This window comes from Electrona antarctica (genome assembly GCF_951216825.1).
Source record: "Electrona antarctica genome assembly, chromosome: 2".
NCBI classification, from domain to species: domain Eukaryota; kingdom Metazoa; phylum Chordata; class Actinopteri; order Myctophiformes; family Myctophidae; genus Electrona; species Electrona antarctica.
Window position 1 is genome coordinate 16,483,742 of NC_136807.1, and position 22,848 is coordinate 16,506,589.

The 22,848-nt window shown below is 43.5% G+C and overlaps 1 protein-coding gene across 1 annotated transcript; it reads left to right on the forward strand.

The window, feature by feature from the left end:
- Positions 1-1,036: 1,036 nt before the first annotated feature.
- Positions 1,037-12,666, forward strand: ptk6b (PTK6 protein tyrosine kinase 6b). Its single transcript, XM_079520680.1, has 8 exons — positions 1,037-1,489; positions 3,235-3,356; positions 3,827-3,987; positions 6,191-6,356; positions 8,988-9,149; positions 10,194-10,375; positions 10,868-11,021; positions 12,178-12,666. The coding sequence occupies exons 1-8, from the start codon at positions 1,056-1,058 to the stop codon at positions 12,357-12,359; spliced, it is 1,563 nt and encodes a 520-aa protein (XP_079376806.1). The 5' UTR covers positions 1,037-1,055; the 3' UTR covers positions 12,360-12,666.
- Positions 12,667-22,848: the final 10,182 nt, after the last annotated feature.

A 22,848-nucleotide genomic window follows, 5' to 3' on the forward strand; every position in this document is an offset into this window, starting at 1 on the left:
ATCCTCCCTCACCCGTCCTTACGCTTCGATGTCTCCCTTTTGACTGATACCTGTCCATTTAAACCATAGACGGGCCTGCCCCAAAGTTATTAGTACAGCTGCACGCGAAAACTAGAGTTCTCAACAGGCCCGAAAATTGAGGCCCGGCCCTACCTGGGCCCTCATCAAACCCTGTACACTCAAGACACTGCCCCCGCTGCCACCCTTAGATCTCCATATATGGAGCTGACCTGTTCTGACACTCCATTATGACCTCATCAAACCCTGTACAGTGTACACTCAAGAGTCAAGACACGCTCCATATAATAGGCCAGTACAGAATTCATTCCATATGTTGATCTGACCCCCCATGCCAAAGCGCCAGCGCTCGCCCAGCAGTCTGCCATCACCCAGGCGGATGCATGCATGCGACCTTGCCCTTTTAATGTCTGTGCGTGCCGTAAACATGGAGTGCTGTCACTGTGTGGGGACTGGGGAGTAGGGACTTTCATCTCGATAAACTTGTAAAGATTTTGCGCTGCTGTCTGTTATCAGTGCGCTCAGCGCTGTGCTCCATGCCCAAAATAACAGTGCGTGGCTGCGTGCGTATAGTGAGAGAGGGGGGGGGGTGTCCAGTCCCAGACGGCACGACACATGCACGTTATGAGTATAATTGTATCACCATAGATTTCACTGTGTAGGCTAGTTTATGAATGGAACACATTGATAAAGGTCCCCCCTGCTGCTTTTCCAATTGCTGCGGATGACAGTGTGAAGGCAAACTAAATCTACAAAAATCCCAACTTCTCCGCCCATTCGCATCGAGTCTAAGTATTAGGTGAATGTGACCTTTGATTGAAGGAGTTAATTGTGTCCTGTCAGCAACTGTAATCGGCAGTGAGTGACCGCCTCAACACTTCTTTGAAACGCGTTCCATTCCATTCCATTCTTTACCTGTCCAACAGGTGTAGTGGGTAATATCTGTGTTGCTTCCTGCCTGGCGCGCCAGAGCGCAGCGCTCAGCAAGAAAGAATCCACAGAACACCTGGCTAGGAGGTCCCCATTAATGCTCCTCCATGGGAGAATCTCTGCGTAAAGCGTGCCCGTGTCTGGAGACTCTGTGGCAGCGGATTTTCGGCGACAAACCGACTACCCAGTTCCACTGTGGAACTGAAACCAGCGAGGTAGTTATTCGTGTTTCGCCAGGAGAGTGTGATGATGATGTGGATTCTCCTTCACACAGAAAAAATCTAATGTCACCGGCGGACATGGCATTTGCTGGGCGCGGAAATGTCAAGGAAAGCATCAGTTCGATCTACACGGCGATGTGGCCGTTCGAGTCCAGGCACGAAGACGAATTGTCGTTTGAAGAAGGAGATTTGTTCAACGTCATCACCCGCACCGGGGACTGGTGGACGGCGCGGAAAGTCGACGAGAACGGCCGCGTACTGGCCACCGGGATTGTACCCAATAATTATTTAGCCAGAGCAGAGTCTGTGGATGCGCAACCGTGAGTACATGCATGGTCTCCATCTCCCCCCTCTCCCCCCCTAGTTCTCCCTCCTCCCTCCCCAGTTTCTCTAGGCTACTGTTGTTCTCTATCTGGTGTAATTTGTGTAAATAATGACAAATGTCAATGAACACCTCCCAGAAATGTCAACCCCGTCTCGAGTCGGCAGGGCAGCAGACGCAGAGCTCTCTTCCTACACAGAGAAACCGGAGTATTAATTTAACCATGAGTTTAGACTAAGTATGTACAAATTAACACTCCGGCTTTTACTGTTTAGGCAACTTCTTATTTTGCCACTGTGTCTCTCTGCAGTCTGTTGGCATATGGCAATGGCATCATCAATGGGAAGTGGTTGTGGTTGTTCCTATTAATATGTTTCTGTAGTAAACCATGATGTAAGCTGCATGAATATCACGTATACATTTCGGCCTATAGCCTGTTCTGTCACTGGCTTACTAAAATGTCAAGAATGTGATCGCAATGTTTTGGGGTTGTAGTGCGCGTGTGTGGTACGGGAATGGTTAATGGCTCTGAGGACAGGCCTAATAATGGTTAATGTTTATGACTTGGGTCAAAATGTAAATGACAGCGGCCCCTGTCCCTCCCATATCTGTCCAAAGTTTGAAAGAAATTCAAAGTGTCCAGCCAGCATGATGGGACCAGTCAGTGTTTACTTTGCACTCATACAGCTATATATAGGCACAGGCTTGTGAAATTATCTCATTTGTGGCAAGATTTTAGTGACAGCAACAGTAAAACGTTATTATCAAATCCATGTTAAAATGTTTTATCCAGCAGGTGGTATTATCACCGGAATGATCAAATATGCATTCATACTCACAGTATAATAATGCAGAGGAATTCATTTAATGTATAGGCCATGTAACCAAAGGGCACAATGAATGCAAGGACTATAGTTCAATCAGCTAATTCACAGTGTGCTGCAACATGATCTGTAAAATAATAAGAGTCATGTGATTTTATAGAACAAAATGAAAATGTATTAATGTTCCACGTGATGATAAAACAATAAAGTAGACTCTCATAATACATTATTTAACATTGTTCAACTTTTATGTTATTACTGCAGTAAATAATGACATGCATGCACTTACCCTGATTCATACACTCTGTTACTGTTGTGTGCATAACGTAGCAGATCTACAAGCTCAGTGAGGTCCTGGATTAGTAATTTCCACTTTTTCCAGCATCAAAGACTATCATAAAATGGATAAAAAATTAAACAATAATGTATATTACCAATAATGTATACTTCTCATGCTTTGTTGTGTTTGATAATCAGACCCTTCTGGAAATGTATGTACCTTCATGTATCTTAGCTGAATTTCCTCCTGTGGGATCAATAATGTGCAAACCTTTTCCCCCCAATATGTGTATTGAGTTTTACACGTTTTTATTAAGTGCAGTCTTTATTGATTGCAGCAGCATCAGTGGTAGTACTAGTAGTAGCAGTATAGTCTTGGTACTAAAATACCGGATTCTGAAACGAAAGAACTGTCAACATGAACCGCATCAACACTTCTTCCAATTGAGAATTATTTTGGGCATATTTTCGTAGGCCGACACTGTCGACACTTACAGCATGGCTCTGTAGGAACCTAGCATCCATAAAGGTAAAAGGGTCTGTGTGCTTGTCCGGAGCTAATAATCTTACAAACCGCTCAACCTATCAGCGCCATATTTAGTAGGCCAACTGAACTTAATAGCTCCATGTGTCTTCTTAGGTGGTTCTTTGGGAAGATGAACCGCGTCGAGGCCCAGAGCCACCTGCTTAGGCGAGAGAACCAGGAAGGAGCCTTCCTTATTCGCCTCAGCGAGAAAGACACTGTGGGATACGTACTGTCAGGTATGACGGAGGAGAAGAGAGGTGGAAAAGACTGGAAAAGAGAAGGGGGTATAGGGGAGAGAAAAGAGAGGGAAGAAGAGGGAGAGAGCTACAGATAAGAATGAAAGGGATTTGTTGAGGAAGATGAGGGGTGAGGAGAATGAGAGACAGAGAGGGATGATGAGAGGAGAAATAGAGGGGGAATGGAGAGAGCATGGCGTAGAGAAAGGATAATGAGAAGAGGTAGAGAAATAGAGCGAGTGTATGAGGTGAGAAGTTGGGAGAGAGAGAGAGATGCCCATATATGACTGTATGTGTGTACAGTATGTGTTTTACATTTCTGCACTGAAGATCATGTAGCTAACTAGCCAATATCCATGCATCTTTCTGTTTGTTTGTTTGTTTGTGTGTGTGTGTGTGTGTGTGTGTGTGTGTGTGTGTGTGTGTGTGTGTGTGTGGGTGTGGGTGTGGGTGTGTGCGTGTGCATACAGTGAAGTCAGATGGGTGTGCTAAGCACTTTAAGGTCATCCAGACAGGCTGTCAGTTCTACGTGGAACCGAACCACAACTTCACGTCTCTCATTGACCTGATAGAACACTACAGTTCCACCAACCTCAGCAATGTCAGCAAACTTGGAGAACCCTGCAAGAGGGTAAGGTGTGTGTGTGTGTGTGTGTGTGTGTGTGTGTGTGTGTGTGTGTGTGTGTGTGTGTGTGTGTGTGTGTGTGTGTGTGTGTGTGTGTGTGTGTGTGTGTGTGTGTGTGTGTGTGTGTGTGTGTGTGTGTGTGTGTGTGTGTGTGCCCCTTCAAATGGCAAAATGGCAATTACCAATGAATTTTGCGACCAGGGGGTGGACAGAGTAATTTATAGTTGCTGGTAACAGCATTGTATTATGCATGTTTGTAACAAAAATGACATAAACATTACAACTAGAAAGGGTACAACAGTAGTAAACAACCACTGCCCTTGATTGATTGTGACCATTTCCGATCGAAATGTTAATCCCCTCTTCGGAGCAGCCAACTGATTATTACCATAGCTTTTTTGAAAATCCGCCAATCCATTCCCAACCTTGATCATTGACCTTGATGACCGTGGCTAAATATAAATGGTAAATGGACTGCATTATTTATTATTTATGCCCCCAACGGCAGAGGAAACCATGCAAAGCAGTGGCCTGCTCATCGGGAGCATTTAGGGGTTCAGTGACTTGCTCAAGGACACTTCGACATGCAGCCAAGGGTGCAGCGTAGCCGGGAATCAAACCAGGAACCGTGCTCTACCTCCCTTAAGCCAATTTTAATATAGGATGTGTATTGTCTCTGATAAATAAATGATTAGATTAAAATGATCTTGATCTTTGACTTTCTTCTCTCTTTTGGGCCAGGCTACTGATCATTGAAAAACAATCTATCCGTTCTCGAGTCATTTTGCTAGATAGACTCACCGTGACTTTGATTGTGACCTTGACCTTTGAAGTATTTTTGAGGTAACCTAATGTTCATTCCTACCTAGTTATATGCAAATCATTTTATTCTCCAAGTATTTTTTCTAAACAACAAAGAGAATAGCACATAAGCATAAACTCTGTTCAACTTGCTGAGCATTTTACAATATTGGACTGACAGTTCTCCATGTACATTATGTGTATGATCCTTGGTTGACCACAAAATTATAGTCCACTTCACCACTAAAATACGACCCTGAGAATGTGGTCACAGTTGATTGTCTTTCTATTTGTTCTTCTTCCTCTATTCTCTTGTAACTGAACAGAAAGGAGGGAAGTGAGTACAGAATAACACATTTACCGGTATATACTGTACATGTTGCAGTGATGGCAAAGCACAGTTGTGTGTGGACTTGGAGCCACTTTGGTGACTTTTAGCATGTGTTGTGCAAATGACAACTGTGTTGGTTGTAAACTCTTTGCTGTTTTTTCCTCCGACATCCCACATTTTCTTTGTGAGTTATAGCCCTAGTTTCTCAGTCTTTCCCTACACATCACACTCTTTCCTCATCGTCGGTGCATTTGTAATTGCTGTGTATGTGTGTGTGTGTGTGTGTGTGTGTGTGTGTGTGTGTGTGTGTGTGTGTGTGTGTGTGTGTGTTGCTGTCTGGAGGAACCACCTAACCCCATTTTTGAGTTTTTCCTCTTTTTCCCCTGCATAAACCGTGTTATTGAACAGCCTTTACGCCTGTGTGTTGGTTAACAAATATTGAACCAAGGAAAAGTATTAAAAAGCGCTTTGGACAAAACCTCTTAACTCCATTGGACCCTCAAACTGTCTGCTAAAGAAACTAACTCCACCACCTCTCCCCCTCTCGTGCAAGTAATTGACAATATATAAAGTCACAACGCCAACTTTGATGAGGCTTTGCTTTGTTTTCAAAATATGTTTTCTTCATTTCCTGAAAAATATATATTTTTCATTTCCTGAAAAGGTTTGGAGTTAAGGGGTTTCTTCCTGACAGCAGAGATATATTAAACATACATGTATACAATATACATGTTCATCTACTCTACAGTCTACACTACAGTATGTATGTGCAGTGTGTGCATATAACTATGTGTACTATGCATGCATGATTGTACATTATGAATGATTGTAGTTTTTATTTGCCACTATTTCCACATTTCTCTCAATGCAGTCCTTACAACAATTCCCGATATCACCACACCTTTGTACTCTTAGCACTGCAGGACACATGGTGGATTCCAACCCATATTTTCACAGCCAAGTTGTATTGATGTGCTGCTGTATGTACTATGTATACGATTGTATACATAGATTGTGTGTATGCACATTCATGCATAAGCACACAGATTGTTAACTTCATTTATTGGACTCCACCAGGCACGGCCCCACACTCTGGACCTGTCCCATTCCACAGTGGATGAATGGGAGCTTCCTAAAGACCAGTTCACCCTGGGAGAGCAGCTGGGAAGTGGCTTCTTCGCTGACGTCCACCGCGGCCGCTGGAAGAACCGCATCAATGTCGCCATCAAGATCATTAAAAGCGGTATTTCTTCATGTTAACCCATTCAGACCGTACGACGTGTGGGAACGTCATAACTAATCCAACCGATGGATCCAAAATTTTCATTGATATCAAACGAGAGAAAAATATTCTGAATTATTTTATTTTTTATTTTTTTGAGTTGGCCTCCAAGGCCATCATACTCCTTGCTCCTTGTCGTTCCCTTCCCTGTATACGGATCAGAAAGAATGCCTCGTATCTGCTAATCTAGGGAGCTCTCCGTGGTTTTGACCAGATGGATATACTAAGCTCTTCATTTCTGACTTCTGACCTGCCTCTCGTTCAAAATATGAACGTGAGGGATTATTCAGCGATTTCATCGTAACGATAGCGAGGTAAGCAAGCAAAAATATGTCTCCCGGTTTTTGTCCAGAACGGAAAGGGGGGGCTTTACAGAGTAAAAGAGGAGACAGAACAAGTGTTGCTCCAGGTCCACAGGTAGTAGGTATACTGTACCAGGAGTTAAGATCCACTGGGAGGTAGAGGGTGAAATGGAGGGCAGTCATTGGCCTAATGACACAACATATTACTAACGGAATCTCATTAGTGTTAATTAACCCCCATGGCAACATACAGTTCAAATGTACGTGTAAATAAAAATATGTAAAGTGTAAATATACACCCTTTATTTGTCAGTATACAGGACAGAGAGACAGAGAGAACCAGGAAGTCAGCTACTGTGTACACCGCCTGTGCATACATATTTACAACATTGCAGTAAATATGTCAAAGGCTTACAGTTACACTTTAAAGCCATGTGTTGTTGTTATATTAAGTTATTAACCCAGTTTTATTGCTGAACTTTGAACTTGTATGGCAGTATAACTGGACTTTGTTTAGTATTATTTTCCAGTACAGCTTCCCGAAAGGTCCATAAAGACATTTCAGAGTTAGTAGTAGATACGTTTTCTTTGACTTATCTCTGTTCCCTGTTTCAAAGTCAAGTGCCACTAACAGGAATGACTATGGTGTCATGAAGCGGCTGTGTCCTATGCTCAGTGTCTACTTCCTCCTCCTGGGCCTCCCATACCTGTATGCCTTTAGAACAAAAACAAAACAGTGCATGATTTAATATCATTTATTTAATTTGATTATGTACAAAAGTTGGCTATATTGGACCCCGCCCCCCATATCACCATATATACCATGGCAGCATAGTGTATTTATTTTCTAGTTTTCGAGTAGTCTATCTCCAATATAGGAATGGGCATCAAAAGCAGGGACATCGACTTGTACAAATTGAGTCTTTGATTATTTTTCACATTAAAAAACGTTGTAATATGAAAGCTGCATTAAACTCCAGGATTGTAAAATAGGAGCTTTACTGTGTGTGTGTGTGTGTGTGTGTGTGTGTGTGTGTGTGTGTGTGTGTGTGTGTGTGTGTGTGTGTGTGTGTGTGTGTGTGTGTGTGTGTGTGTGTGTGTGTGTGTGTGTGTGTGTGTGTGTGTGTGTGTGTGTGTGTGTGTGTGTGTGTGTGTGTGTATACTGAAACTCGCTTTTGGCACAGTGGTCTATATTCAACATCTATGTGAATGTAAAGCAATGAGTCACTTCAAAGTAATTACAGTTTCTGCTTAGTTAAAAAACAAACTCAGTCTAGCCATGAGAGAGCTGCATATCACTTCCAAAGAAGCTTGCACAATCATCCTTTGTTTAAGCCTGATGATCTGATGACACTTTCAGGTTAGACAACACCAAGATAACTCCTTATCTTATATGGTTATGGCTGACAGTGAGTCATAGTGATATGAGCGTGATAACATGGTCGGCCGGCCGGTCCTCCCATCAGCCAATTTTAATCTAGGATGTTTGAAAATTTTGCTCTTTGCCTTTATAGTATACAGTAGTCTGACAGGAGATGGGTAGAGACCAAACCTCCTAACACCACTTGAGCTGGATGTTTTTTCATTTCCTGAAAAATTTACATTTTGGAGTTAGGTGGTTTCTGCAGAGATATATAATACAGCCCATAAATAATATGGGCTGTATTATGTACTGTACTGTGTATTGTTCTGTACTAGTAGGTGCAACATCAGACCAAGGCGATGATGCATAGCTTGGTCCCATCAGACACGTATAAGGACTGTTTGTATGGCCTCTCTCTCTCTCCCTCTCCCTCTCTCTCTCTCCCTCCCTTTCTCTCCCATCTCCATCTCTCTCTCTCTCTCTCTCTCTCTCTCTCTCCCCCTCTCTCTCTCTCCCATCTCCATCTCTCTCTCTCTCCCCCCCCCCCCCCTCTCCATCTCCCTCTCTCCCCCCTCTCCATCTCTCTCTCTCCATCTCCCTCTCTCTCCCATCTCCATCTCTCTCTCCCATCTCCATCTCTCTCTCTCCCTCCCTCTCTCTCCCATCTCTCCCTCTCTCTCTCCCTCCCTCTCTCTCCCATCTCCCCCCCCCCTCTCTCTCTCTCTCTCTCTCTCTCTCTCTCTCTCTCTCCCTCTCTCTCCCATCTCCATCTCTCTCTCTCTCTCCCTCTCTCTCTCTCGCTCTCTCTCTCTCTCTCTCCCTCCCTCTCTCTCCCATCTCCCCCTCTCTCTCTCTCTCTCCCTCTATCTCTCTCTCTCTCTCTCTCTCTCCCCCCCCCCTCTCCCTCTCCCCTCCCTCCCACTCCAGACTCTGAGCTAAACCATGTTGAGTTCCTGCGAGAGGTTCAGATGCTGAAAGGCCTTCGCCATCGTCACCTCATCTCTCTGTTCGCCATCTGCACCAACTCCTCCCCTTTCTACATTGTCACTGAGCTCATGGAGAAAGGAAACCTGCTCATCTTCCTCCGAGGTAAGGCTGTGAACTCAGTGTTCAAGGATCTGTATGATTATGTCTTGTGTACATACAGGTACATAAGAGTTAAAAAAAAAAGTAAATTCCGTCTCCTCGAACATTGTAGCAGCATTAGTAACTGTAATAAAAGACAAACAATAATAATAACATTAAAAAAAAACTGCAAAGTAGAGGGCGAGGCTGACATTTCTTCGGGATTCCCGATATCCGCAGGATGGTATTAATCCATTAAAAACAAGGTAATCTGGCCTGGGCCGTGGCTCAGTGGTCCAGGCACCTTGGCTGGTAATCCAGTCTGGCAGTGTGCCGCGGGTTCGACTCCCGATGCTGACGGCCTTTACTGCATGCCTTCCCCCCATATCTCTCTATCTCTCTCCCCATTGTCAGCCTACTGTCTGTCCCTCCATAAAAAATAATAATCTAAAATGAACACAAAATCCATTGCCTTTCCTAATGACAACAAAACGGGAGCAGGATGGCAGTGGGAGTATTTTTAAGATATTTTTTTGGCTTGTTCTGCCTTTATTGATATGTTGAAAGTAGACTGACAGAAAATGGGGAGAGAGATGGGGGGGAAGACACGCGGCACGCCGTCAGGCTGGCTCAGCAGCCTAGGTGCCCAGACGGTTGAGCTAACCACCTGGGCCGGATCAGGAGTCATTCTACCAGGATTGGGATGGGATGGGATTTTTTCTGTGGGAGTGGACTCCCGCGTCAGTCTACTGCAATGCAAAGGTCTACCATAGCAACAGTACACCAATCTTGCCGCTAGAGGGCAGTGTGACTCCACACAAACTGAAGGCACTTTCTCCTTTTGATCATTTACAAAGATAATCAATACGGTTCTTGAAGGTTCTGGTTGCAAGGTTATCAACATATAATAACATTATATTGTGAGCAAACACATTCTGTAAAGGGGGAGGGGGATTATTAGCATGCTGCATTTCCCAAGCTTTACTTCTACTACTAACTACTGTAACTCGATCTCATCCATTTCTCAAGCTTTACTTTAGCTAACTCGGCCTCATCCTTCTCCCTCAGGCCCTGAGGGACGGCATTTGGACGTGGTGTCTCTGATCGACGTGGCTGCCCAGGTGGCTGATGGGATGTCATACCTGGAGGAGCATAACAGTATTCACAGAGATCTGGCCGCGCGTAACGTCCTGGTGGGAGAGAACAACATCTGTAAAGTGGCTGATTTCGGTCTGGCCAGGATTATTAAGGTAAGTGACAGTAGCCTAATATCCCCAGTGTTTATCCATTTGTGTGCAGACTTAATCCATTGAGACCTGGAACGCATCCATGTCACGTTAGCGTTTAACCACATTAACCATTAACCCATTTTGGGGCGGGAACCCCTTTTGGTGTTTTAAACATTGTTATAATTTAGCTATTGAAAAATAGCAGATCTACAAGCTCATAGCGCGCCACCGAGTGGCGCGCTATGAACTTGTAGGTCTGCTATTTTTGAAAAATCGTTAAAATGTGCCTCAAATCTTTCCGAAAATTGTCATGATTTAGAAAACTTTTTTTTTTTAAATTTCGACGTCAGGCCTGAATGGGTTAAATTAACACTAAGGATTTCACTGTTTACTGTGTATGGGGAGTGGGGAGTGTGAGTGTGCGTGCGTGCGTGCGTGCGTGCGTGCGTGTGTGCGTGCGTGCGTGCGACAGTGTCACTCCCTCTCACCATCTCCTGCATTCATCCCATCCAGGAGCCCTTCTATATAACAGAAGACAAGAAGATCCCTTATAAATGGAGCGCTCCAGAGGCCATCAGCCATGGCAGGTTCTCCACCAAGTCAGACGTCTGGTCCTTTGGAGTTCTGCTCTATGAGATCATGACCTGCGGAGGCGTACCTTACCCAGGTTGGTTGGTTGGTTGGTTGGTTGGTTGGTTGGTTGGTTGGTTGATTGATTGATTGATTGATTGATTGATTCATTCATTGTTAAAATAATAATAAATAGCTCCATATTCTGATAATATAAACAATTGCTATACAGTGTTTGTTCTGTAACAGGCGTTTCCCCATTGCCCCAGCTCTTTACAATAATATACAGAAAATACATTTCCAGACATGAGATGAGACATAAGATGACATGAGATGAGACATAAGCCATTTATAAGCATCAGTTATAGTGTTCCAATTCCACTTTTACCAAGTCCACACAGGCTTACAAGACACTCACACAATTAACATACATACACCAACATGTCCACAAACAAACATAAAACAAACGTCCAACAAATACATAAACATTTTCATTGTCCAGGCTGTGCGTTACGGATCATAATATAGAGCTATTTAACACTGATAAGAAAACATATCACTTACAACCCCCACAGTCGACTGTGGCTCAGGAGGTAGAGCAGGTCGTCCAATGATCCATGGGTCGGCGGTTTGAATCCCGGCTCCTCCTGTCTACATGTCGAAGTGTCCTTGGGCAAGACACTGAACCCCAAATTGCTCCCGATGTGCTGGTTGGTACCTTGCATGGCTTCCGCCGCAATCGGTGTATGAATGGGTGAATGTAATGCACAATCTATGTAAAGCGCCTTGGATAAAGGTGCTATATAAATGCACCATTTACCATTTTATATGCTCTGTCCCTAACAAATAAAGAAAGAAAAAACATAAACATAGAATACTGCAGCGGATATATATATATTTTTATTTTATCTTAGAAACGGAGCATGCACGTCCAGTATGGAGGTGCAGGGCAAACAGGAGATCAGCATGAAAATAAAAATAGAGTCTGCACACTGTTCTTAGATCTCACTGTTTATTGCAGATCGCCAACTTGTATTCCCACACACGAATGTTTTAAAATTACATTTCAATTGTTTTCATTCTCACTCCATAACCTTTTACACCCATCTCTGTCTCCCTCCATCCATCTGTCCATCTCTCTATATCCATCTACCCCCTCCTCTCTCTCTCTCTCTCTCTCTCTCTCTCTCTCTCTCTCTCTCTCTCTCTCTCTCTCTCTCTCTCTCTCTCTCTCTCTCTCTCTCTCTCGACAGCATACTCCAACTTGGAAGTGTACCAGCAGGTCACCACAGGATACAGGATGCCGGCTCCAGACAAATGCCCCAAGCTCATCTACAGCATCATGGGTGAATGTTGGAGCGCTGAAGCAGATGATAGGCCCGACTTCAAGGACCTTAAGAACCATTTGCTGAACGTTACCTATACATTGGAATGAACGTCCATCTTGCCGTACACAAACATGATCACTGGGGGCAGTAGAGAGAGACACGAGACAGTGGTGGTCAGGAGTGGATGATAACTTACGTCATGTTGTAGTCACTGGTTTGTAGTCATCAGGCCGGAACCCGAACCAGAATTACCCCAAATAATTCCCCATAATCAAGGGCATCATAATTTTAGGGCCTACCCAATGAAAGCCATGATCCGGCGTTTGAATCCGACAATTTCTTTGAGTACTTCTTGGCATAGTTTGTTTGGTATATCCATCTTTTATTCCAACTCGTAGCGACTGGTGAGACTAAAAACAAACAGGGGGAACCAAAACAAAAGTGACGCAGAAAAAACGGAACGACCTTACCGGAACCAGATGGGGTTTTTTTTCTCTCTCTCCTCGACCGGATCACACGGGCCATTTTGGAACGAACACAAGGCTGCACAAGGTTTCAGGGTAATTTCATACCCCTTGTTATGACAGATATGAGTCACACACATGAACTGAGTTTATTTTTAGATTAGATTACATTCAATTTATCGTCACTGCACATAGTATACAAATACTTTGACAATGAAATGAAGAGTGGCGTCTAGCCAGAAGTGCAATAGAGTAATGCAGTAAATGAGAGAATAAATACAGAAAAATTTACAGTATGTACAGTAATGTATACAGAATAATAAATATAATATATAATGAGTATATGATGGGAGAACCAAGCATAATCTGGATAAGTACATGAGAAGAAATAACTGTACAGTGCAAGTAATGCATATATAGCATATATACAGTATGCACTATGCACACCCACCCCACACATACATACCCACACTCTCTAAACATGCTAATGAATATAAGCATGAGTTCAGATGGGTAGAGGGATGGAGGGACAGAAGGGGGTCAGAGTTCAATGTCCTGGGGGGGGGGGGGGGGGGAAGAGTTCAGCAGGGAGACAGCAACAGGAAAGAAGCTGTTCCTGAGCCTACTAGTACGGGAGCCAATAGTTCTGTAGCGCCTCCCAGAAGGGAGAAGGGAAAAGAGTCTGTGGTTTGGATGAGAGGGGTCTTTCACCTCTCGCCCTACACAGACATCTCTGGCTTTATGTAAGGATTTAAAAATAGAATGTATGTAAAGAAACAGCTGATAACACTGACATCACCAAATTTGGAGCGACACTCCTCTGCACTGTAATTGGTTAGCGAAATACAAGTTGACTCCCACTTCCTATGCCAGATTTTCCAATGGGTTTCCCCAGGCTTTTGTTTTTGAGACGAATGCGGACGAAAATAAAAGCCTGGGTACCGAGGCTAGTTGTAAAGTGAGTCCTTCTGTCACTCAAGAGGCACTTCCTTTCCCAAAAGGACATACTGTATATTGTAAATTAAATGTAAATTATTTGTAATTATGCACAATGTTCATAGCTTGATTTATGCTGTGTGTGTGTGTGTGTGGGGGGGGGGGGTTATTACCTTCAACATTGATTATTTGAAAGGTGTTGTGATATTCTTTATTAAATAATTTCACCCCCTTAAGTTAAAGCTCTATATTTTTTCTCAAATTTGAAAGGACTATAAAGAGAAGGCGGCGATCCGAGCACTCAACTCGTTTAGAGTCGAAACATGTCGGCCTCTTTTAACTTTTATAAATAAAGTACTATTTTTATCCTCATTTTTAACCTTTTGAGTGCTCGGATTGCCGCCTTGTCTTTAGTATTCCAGTCCCATTGATCTTTGAAGCACCAGTCTACTTTACAGTATTATTTTTTGTCATCTCCATCAAGCACCTGGTTGATTTAATTTTTGTCGCTTTGAAAGGACTATATTTCTAAAACTATGAAACATTTCAAATGTCCACCGTACGATGAACATTTAAAAGTTTGAATGGGGTTTCTCAGTGTAAGTATGCAGGATTATAGTAGTGTGCCAAAGTTTGTGCTATTGCCATTGACAATGCATTGGGCATTTAAATTAAATAACTCAAAAACTACAAAACATTTCAAAGTCAAAAGTTCCAGCATGTGTGTCCACAGTAAGCTGAATTATAAAAAGTGTGAATGGAGTTTCTAGGTGAAAGTGATTTTTTGGCGTGCCAAAATTGTTCCCCATTATAAATTTCTCAAATTGGAAAGCACTATATTTCTAAAACTGAAGCATTTCAAATATACATTTTCAGGCAAACATGTCCATCGTAAGATGAACATTTTAAAGTTTGAATGGGGTTTCTAGGTGTAAGTATATAGGACTAGTATAGCGTGCCAAAGTTTGTGCTATTGCCGTTGACAATGCATTGGGAGTTTACGTTAAATAACTCAAAAACTATACAAAACATTACAAAGTCAAAAGTTGAATACAGTAAGTTGAATTATAAAAAGTATAAATGGAGTTTATAGGTGATAGTGATTTTTTGACGTGCCAAAATCTGCCATTGACCCCCATTATACATTTCTCAAATTTGAAAGCACTATATTTCTAAAACTATGAAAACAAGTGACGAAAAAGCGTGACGAGAAAAAGCGTGACGAAAAAGTGTGACGACAAAGCGTGACGAAAAGGCACTGGTCAGGCTACTACTTGGCCTCACTCCCCGAACCCACCTCACCCCTGCCCACTTTGACAGGCTGGAATGGCTTAGGGTTGACGACAGAGTACAGCATCTTGCAATGGGTCTGGTCCACACGATTCGATACAACACTAAGATACCCATGTACCTGTCTAAATACTTCCTTAATGTCTAAGTCCACACCCACAACACCAGAGGGAGATCAACAAACCATGTGCAACCCAGATTCGGCACAAACAAGGGACTAAATTAATTTCGCTCCTATGCCACCAAAATGTGGAACGCCCTATACCAACAGTCATTAAGACAGTCCATGGTCTCGGATGGCATACTATAGCATGTCATATTTTCATGATTTTGGGACACTATGTCAGAGACAGGACTTGAACCTGCGGCCTCCTGATTCCCAGGCAAGCTCTGTACCCAGTGAGCCACTGTGCATGCTGTTCTCAAAAGGCCGAATAGATAATGACAGAAGAGCCAGAGACTTATTTCCATTTTGGTTCATAAACATTCAAACGTCTAGAGATAAACAACAGCATAAGAAACAATAGACAAATCACCTGTTGTTTTATTTTTTGTATTTTATTTTTGTATCAATGTTGTTACTCAAAGGGAACAGCAGACTGCATTGTGGCAGGTATACAGATCAGTGACTTAGCTCACTGGCTGCATGATCTGGAGGTTGTGGCTTCAAACCCCACTCAAATCTTTACTTGCCAAAATCTGCCATTGACCCCTATTCTATTTAAAAGCACTATATTTCTAAAACTATGAAACATTTAAAAGATTCCTTTTCAGGCAAACATGTCCACCGTAAGATGAACCTAAATAGGTTTGAATGGGGTTTCTAGGTGTAAGTATGTAGGACTAGTAGCATGCCAAAGTTTGTGCTATTGCCATTGAGAATGCATTGGGCGTTTAAGTTAAATAACTCAGAAACTACAAAACATTTCAAAGTAAAAAGTTCCAGCATGTGTCTGCACAGTAAGCTGAATTATACAAAGTGTGAATGGAGTTTCTAGGTGAAAGTGATTTTTTGACGTGCCACTATCTGCCATTGAGCCCCATTATACATTTCTCAAATTTGAAAGCACTATATTTCTAAAACTATGAAACATTTCAAATATTCCTTTTCAGGCAAACATGTCCACCGTAAGATGAACCAAAATAGGTTTGAATGGGGTTTCTAGGTGTAAGTATGTAGGACTAGTAGCATGGCAAGGTTTGTGCTATTGCCATTGAGAATGCATTGGGCGTTTAAGTTAAATAACTCAGAAACTACAAAACATTTCAAAGTAAAAAGTTCCAGCATGTGTCTGCACAGTAAGCTGAATTATACAAAGTGTGAATGGAGTTTCTAGGTGAAAGTGATTTTTTGACGTGCCACTATCTGCCATTGAGCCCCATTATAAATGTCTCAAATTTGAAAGCACTATATTTCTAAAACTATGAAACATTTCAAAGATTCCTTTTCAGGCAAACATGTCCACCGTAAGATGAACCTAAATAGGTTTGAATGGGGTTTCTAGGTGTAAGTATGTAGGACTAGTAGCATGGCAAGGTTTGTGCTATTGCCATTGAGAATGCATTGGGCGTTTAAGTTAAATAACTCAGAAACTACAAAACATTTCAAAGTAAAAAGTTCCAGCATGTGTCTGCACAGTAAGCTGAATTATACAAAGTGGAAATGGAGTTTCTAGGTGAAAGTGATTTTTTGACGTGCCACTATCTGCCATTGAGCCCCATTATACATTTCTCAAATTTAAAAGCACTATATTTCTAAAACTATGAAACATTTCAAAGATTCCTTTTCAGGCAAACATGTCCACCGTAAGATGAACCTAAATAGGTTTGAATGGGGTTTCTAGGTGTAAGTATGTAGGACTAGTAGCATGCCAAAGTTTGTGCTATTGCCATTGAGAATGCATTGGGCGTTTAAGTTAAATAACTCAGAAACTACAAAACATTTCAAAGTAAAAAGTTCCAGCATGTGTCTGCACAGTAAGCTGAATTATACAAAGTTTGAATGTAGTTTCTAGGTGAAAGTGATTTTTTGACGTGCCACTATCTGCCATTATACATTTCTCAAATTTGAAAGCACTATATTTCTAAAACTATGAACCATTTCAACGATTCCTTTTCAGGCAAACATGTCCACCGTAAGATGAATCTAAATAGGTTTGAATGGGGTTTCTAGGTTTAAGTATGTAGGACTAGTAGCATGCCAAAGTTATACATTTCTCATATTTGGTTTCGGACGGCATACTATAGCATGTCGTGATTTTGGCCATACTGTACTATACGGTACTGTACAATACTGTACTGTACAATACTGTCCCATACTGTACTGTCCCATACTGTACTGTGCTGTGCTGTGCCTTACCATACTGTACTGTACTGTACTGTACTGTACTGTACTGTACTGTACTGTACTGTACTGTACTGTACTGTACTGTACTGTACTGTACTGTACTGTAGCATACTGTGCTGTACCGTGCTGCTGTGCCCTGTGTATGTGTGTGCGCACGTGCGTGCACGGGCTATATATAGTCCATGGTCTCGGAGTGATTTTCGTCTTTTTTTCAAATCCTCAAAAATGATGAAAAAACGGCATGCTGCTATAGTATGCCGTCTCTCTCTCTCTTTCTCTGCGTCACTCTCTCTGCGTCACTCTCTCTGCGTCACTGTCTCTGCGTCACTCTCTCTGCGTCACTGTCTCTGCGTCACTGTCTATGCGTCACTGTATCTGCGTCACTGTCTCTGTGTCACTGTCTCTGCGTCACTGTCTCTGTGTCACTGTCTCTGCGTCACTGTCTCTGCGTCACTGTCTCTGCGTCACTCTCTCTGCGTCACTGTCTCTGCGGCACTGTCTCTGCGTCACTGTCTCTGCGTCACTGTCTCTGCGTCACTGTCTCTGACTGTCTCTGACTTTCAAAGTCGACTTTGAAATTTAAAAGTCGACTATTTCAAAGTCGACTTTGAAATAGTGCCCCTAAGGGGACATGTGGGTAGATCTTTTTTTAGGTGGTAAAAAAAGGGGTGTGAAAAAATAAATTTTGTCAGGGTGGGTATATTTTTTATGGAGACTTTTTAAAAAAAAATATATTAATGAAATATAGTGAAATAGTGAAATAGGGTAATAAGGTAATAGTGTAATAAGGTAATAATGTAATAAGGTAATAAACAGGCAGGGAACATTTTTGATGACGTGTCACTCTTATGCAACACCGAGGATTGGGCAACAAGCGCTCCTAGGCTGTGGAGCGATGCGACCGGTTTTGATATCATTAATCTCCGTCCTATTTATCAATCTCCGTCTCGGGCAACTGACCGTGCACTTGAACTTGACGGTGATCTCCGTCTGGGGCCCCCAACCTGTTAAATAGAGTTAATTTAATAGAGTTAAATATCTATATGGGTCCTTTCTGCTAGCAGTGCCTGCCTGCCTGCATGCCTGTCTGTAGAACTTGAGCTGTATACTTTCTTGACCGGGGTTCCCAACTTCCAATGCAGGGCTTTGTACTGGGCCCAGGGCTCTTTGCATTGTGACCTGTTCTGTGAGCTTGTAGATGGGCTTGCCCACTTCCAACCCATGCAAGTTAGCCCACATGTAGACCATGTTGGAACTACATGGGCTTGCCCACTTCCAACCCATGCCAGTTAGCCCACATGTAGACCATGTTGGACCTACATGGGCTTGCCCACTTCCAGCCCATGCAAGTTAGCCCACATGCAGACCATGTTGGAACTACATGGGCTTACCCACTTCCAACCCATGCAAGTTAGCCCACATGTAGACCATGTTGGACCTACATGGGCATGCCCACTTCCAACCCATGCCAGTTAGCCCACATGTAGACCATGTGGGACCTACATGGGCTTGCCCACTTTCAACCCATGCCAGTTAGCCCACATGTAGCCCATGTGGGACCTACATGGGCTTGCCCACTTTCAACCCATGCCAGTTAGCCCACATGTAGCCCATGTGGGACCTGCATGGGCTTGCCCACTTCCAGCCCATGCAAGTTAGCCCACATGTAGACCATGTTGGACCTACATGGGCTTGCCCACTTCCAGCCCATGCCAGTTAGCCCTCATGTAGACCACGTGGGACCTACATTGGCTTGCCCACTTCCAGCCCATGCAAGTTAGCCCACATGTAGACCATGTGGGACCTACATGGGCTTGCCCACTTTCAACCCATGCCAGTTAGCCCACATGTAGACCACGTGGGACCTACATTGGCTTGCCCACTTCCAACCCATGCCCAGTTAGCCCACATGCAGACCATGTTGGACCTACATGGGCTTGCCCACTTCCAACCCATGCCCAGTTAACCCACGTGTAGACCACGTGGGACCCTCATACTTTGCCCAGTTCAAGCCCATTCCCACTTGGTACCCATGTATCCCGCATTGAAACCACATGGGCCCCAAGTGGGCGTGCTGGCTGGGATGCGAATCCCTTGACTCCTTCAAAACCGCTCTCAAGGGGCACCTATGGACGACTGCAAATTTTGCAATTCGAAACTGGCCCCCGTAAAATCTGGTTCCCCCACCCACCCCCTTTTCCCCTCGCTGTGGGCCTATATGTTTTTTCCCCCTTTTTACCTCCACTATGATTTCCTGCTTTTGGCTACATGGCTAAATGTTTTGATGAAATGAAAATGGTGGGCCATATTGTAAACAAGTAGAAATGCTTTTATGCGGTCGTCCACTCACAGTTAACAGTCTTGTATTGAGTTGTGCTTGAAATGTAATGTAATGCTGCAAACTGTTAATAAATATTTCAATCAATCAATCAATGGAATTCCTATAGGCCACATTCATTTCCAGCATGGTTCAATCGGGTTGTAATACCAGGACATGACCACAGAGTGGAAGCAAAGTCACAGAAACTAACGTAGAGATGACTTAAAATCTCCCCTGCCTTTATCATAGTAGTAGTAGGGTAGACATTAAACATTTTGCCCTAGATCTTGCGCCACCCCTTACCCCTTATCCCTAAACTTATTTGCACATTTTTACTACCGGTATTTTAAAACATTTTAAAATAGTACATATAGCCGATCTACAAGCTAACAACGTGTCGATGTAGATTGGCTAGTTGAACTATGTTTAAATGTTTTAAAATAGTAAAAAATGGCAAAAACGTTTAGGGGTAAGGGGTAAGGGGTGGCGCAAGATGGAGCCCTTTACCTATTTTATTGCTTCATTAGTTCTGGACTGGTGCATTGAAACCCCCATTTCAATGCACTAGAACTAATAAAATACATTTTCCGATTGCAAGATGCTGTACTCTGACGTCGACCCTAAGCCATTCCAAAGCCAAAGTGGGCAGGGGTGAGGTGGGTTCAGGGGGTGAGGCCAAGTAGGAGCCTGACCAGTTTGTTTTGGGAGGACTCTGGAGCCTTGTTTTAAGGGCCTTTGAGGTGCTGTGGTACCAAGAGGTAGCCTCGCGTTGCCATACTAATATACCACTGCGCTGGGCGGGTTTAGTGTGGAATCTTGTTCTTTGATTGACTTTTTTGATTACGTTGGTGGCCATTTTATCACCGGAAAGATTAGCCTCCAGGATGGAACCTACGTAGGTCATTTCATCTTTTCGTGTGATAATATTGTCACCCACTCTAACCAAGAAGCCATCTGCCTTGCTGAGATCACTATTTGATCCGAGGAGAATGGATTCAGTTTTTCCCAGTTTGTTATCAGCGAGCCAGGTGCAGATTCTACCGAGTTCAGAGCTGAGGGTCTTTTCAACCTGCAGTTTGTTCCTGTCCGAGACCAGCAGTGCTGAGTCATCTGTGAACAGGAACAAGTTGCAGTCATAAGCTGATGTCATGTCGTTTACATATATTAGGAACAGTAAAGGCCCTAGTATGCTCCCTTGTGGAACGCCACAGCCCACTATCTGTTCTCTCCCCTCCAGGTAGGATTGCATCCAGCTCACTGATGTGCTATCAAAACCAATTGCTTTTAGCTTGTTAACCAGTATGGAGTGCTTCACGGTGTCAAAAGCCTTTTGGAGGCCTATGTATAATTTTCAGGCATAGGCCTACATCTCTAGTCTCTAGCGTGCGTGCGTGCGTGCGTGCGTGCGTGCGTGCGTGCGTGCATGCATGTGTGAGAGAGGGAGAGAGAGAGGGAGTTTGTAAATACATCAAAGATGCGATTATAATCCATCTATAATGGATAAAGCCTGGTCACCAGCATGACTATAAGTCTGTGCGGTGTGCATGCATCCGTCCTTGTCCACATTTGGCCTCTCTGGAGTTTTTGAGTAAGGTGGTTGGGTTGTTTAACTTGTTTGATCCTTCTCTGCGTCTGTGTCACTGACTTTGTTATTGCCGTTGAATCTGTCCTAGCGAGTCTCTCTTCCTCCCGTCCTCTCGGGAGACTCTGGGGGTATTGCTCATTTGTACGATCTGTAGCTTAATTGCGTGCTTGGAGAGAGAGAGAGAGAGAGAGAGAGAGAGAGGTGCCACATTCCCTCGTGTCAACTTGAGTAAACAGGGCAAATTGTGCAGTTGGCCCCTTCACTCTGTCTGTGTGTGACTGTCTGTCTGCATCTCTGCCAGCCTGCCTGCCAGGCCCTAGTAGCTGCCTGCGTGCGTGCGTGCGTGCGTGCGTGCGTGCGTGCGTGCGTGCGTGCGTGCGTGCGTGCGTGCTTGCGTCCATCTCTGCCTCTGTCGACCTGTACCCCCATCCGATCCCTCCCTCCCCTCTTCTCATTCTTTCTCTCTCTCGTTGCTTCTCTAATTTCTTTTCAACTCTCATTTCTCTGATGATGCAGCAGTTTGGGGAACTGCCCTCATCCGGTCTGTACAGTGTGTGTACTGTACACACAATCACACATTACTGCACATTACTGGTGCGTGCGTGCGTGCGCGTGCGTGTGTGTGTGTGTGTGCGCGCACGTGTTTGTTTGTAAAAGGGTTAGTTCAGATCTTTGGACATGTAGGATATATATATATATATATATATATATATATATTGCACTAGTTTTGTGGATTCATTTATTTTTAATGCGTGTCCCCATGTGACCCCCACCAAATGCCCGGCCGGAACTACTTAATATTCACCAAAACCAGACCAGAACTCCCACCATGGGACTCAGGCAATCAATTAATACCTTTACAACCACTCCTTGCAACTACCTGCAACCATTAGCGTAGGCAGTCACATCATGTTTTTGATAATCAGAGACAGACTGTATATCTGATATCACTTCTTCTGCTTTTTTGGATTAAACAAAAGCTTGAAGCCTGACTACTTAGCAAGTTACCGATCAGTGTAAATAACCCTCACCAAGTGGTTAAGCTAACATCGATTTTGAAGCAGGCCATAAATAGACCCATATGCTGGGTTCAGTCACCCTGTTAGGACAGCCCTGGCGGTCTGCCACCTTGGTATATGATTTCTTACTCTGGGTCTGTAGCCTAGCCTTATACCTTATAATTTTCAAACAATCTATCAGTAAGACGCCCTGCGCCATGCGTGCACACATCCGCCTCGGAAACGGCAGACTGCTGGGCGAGTGCTGGCGCTTTGGCATGGGGAGTCAGATCAACATATAGAATTAATTCTGTACTGGCTAAATATGGAGCGTGTCTTGAGTGTGTACAGGGTTTGATGAGGTCAGATCAACATATGGAATGTCAGAACAGGTCAGCTCCATATATGGTGATGTATCAAACCTCTACAATACAAAGAGAACCCATCACCCTTAGTACTAAGCGTAACTCCAGTAATTTCACATGTATTAGTTGAGTGAATTCAAGCAAGTACAATAATACAGTTTAATGTCAACGTAGCTCAACTATACAGACAACTCAACTACGCAGACAGCTCAACTATGCAGTCTTCTTTTCAGGTATGTACTCAGCTCAACTGTACATACCTAGAGGTTGTCTTCTCTCTATGAATTGCAT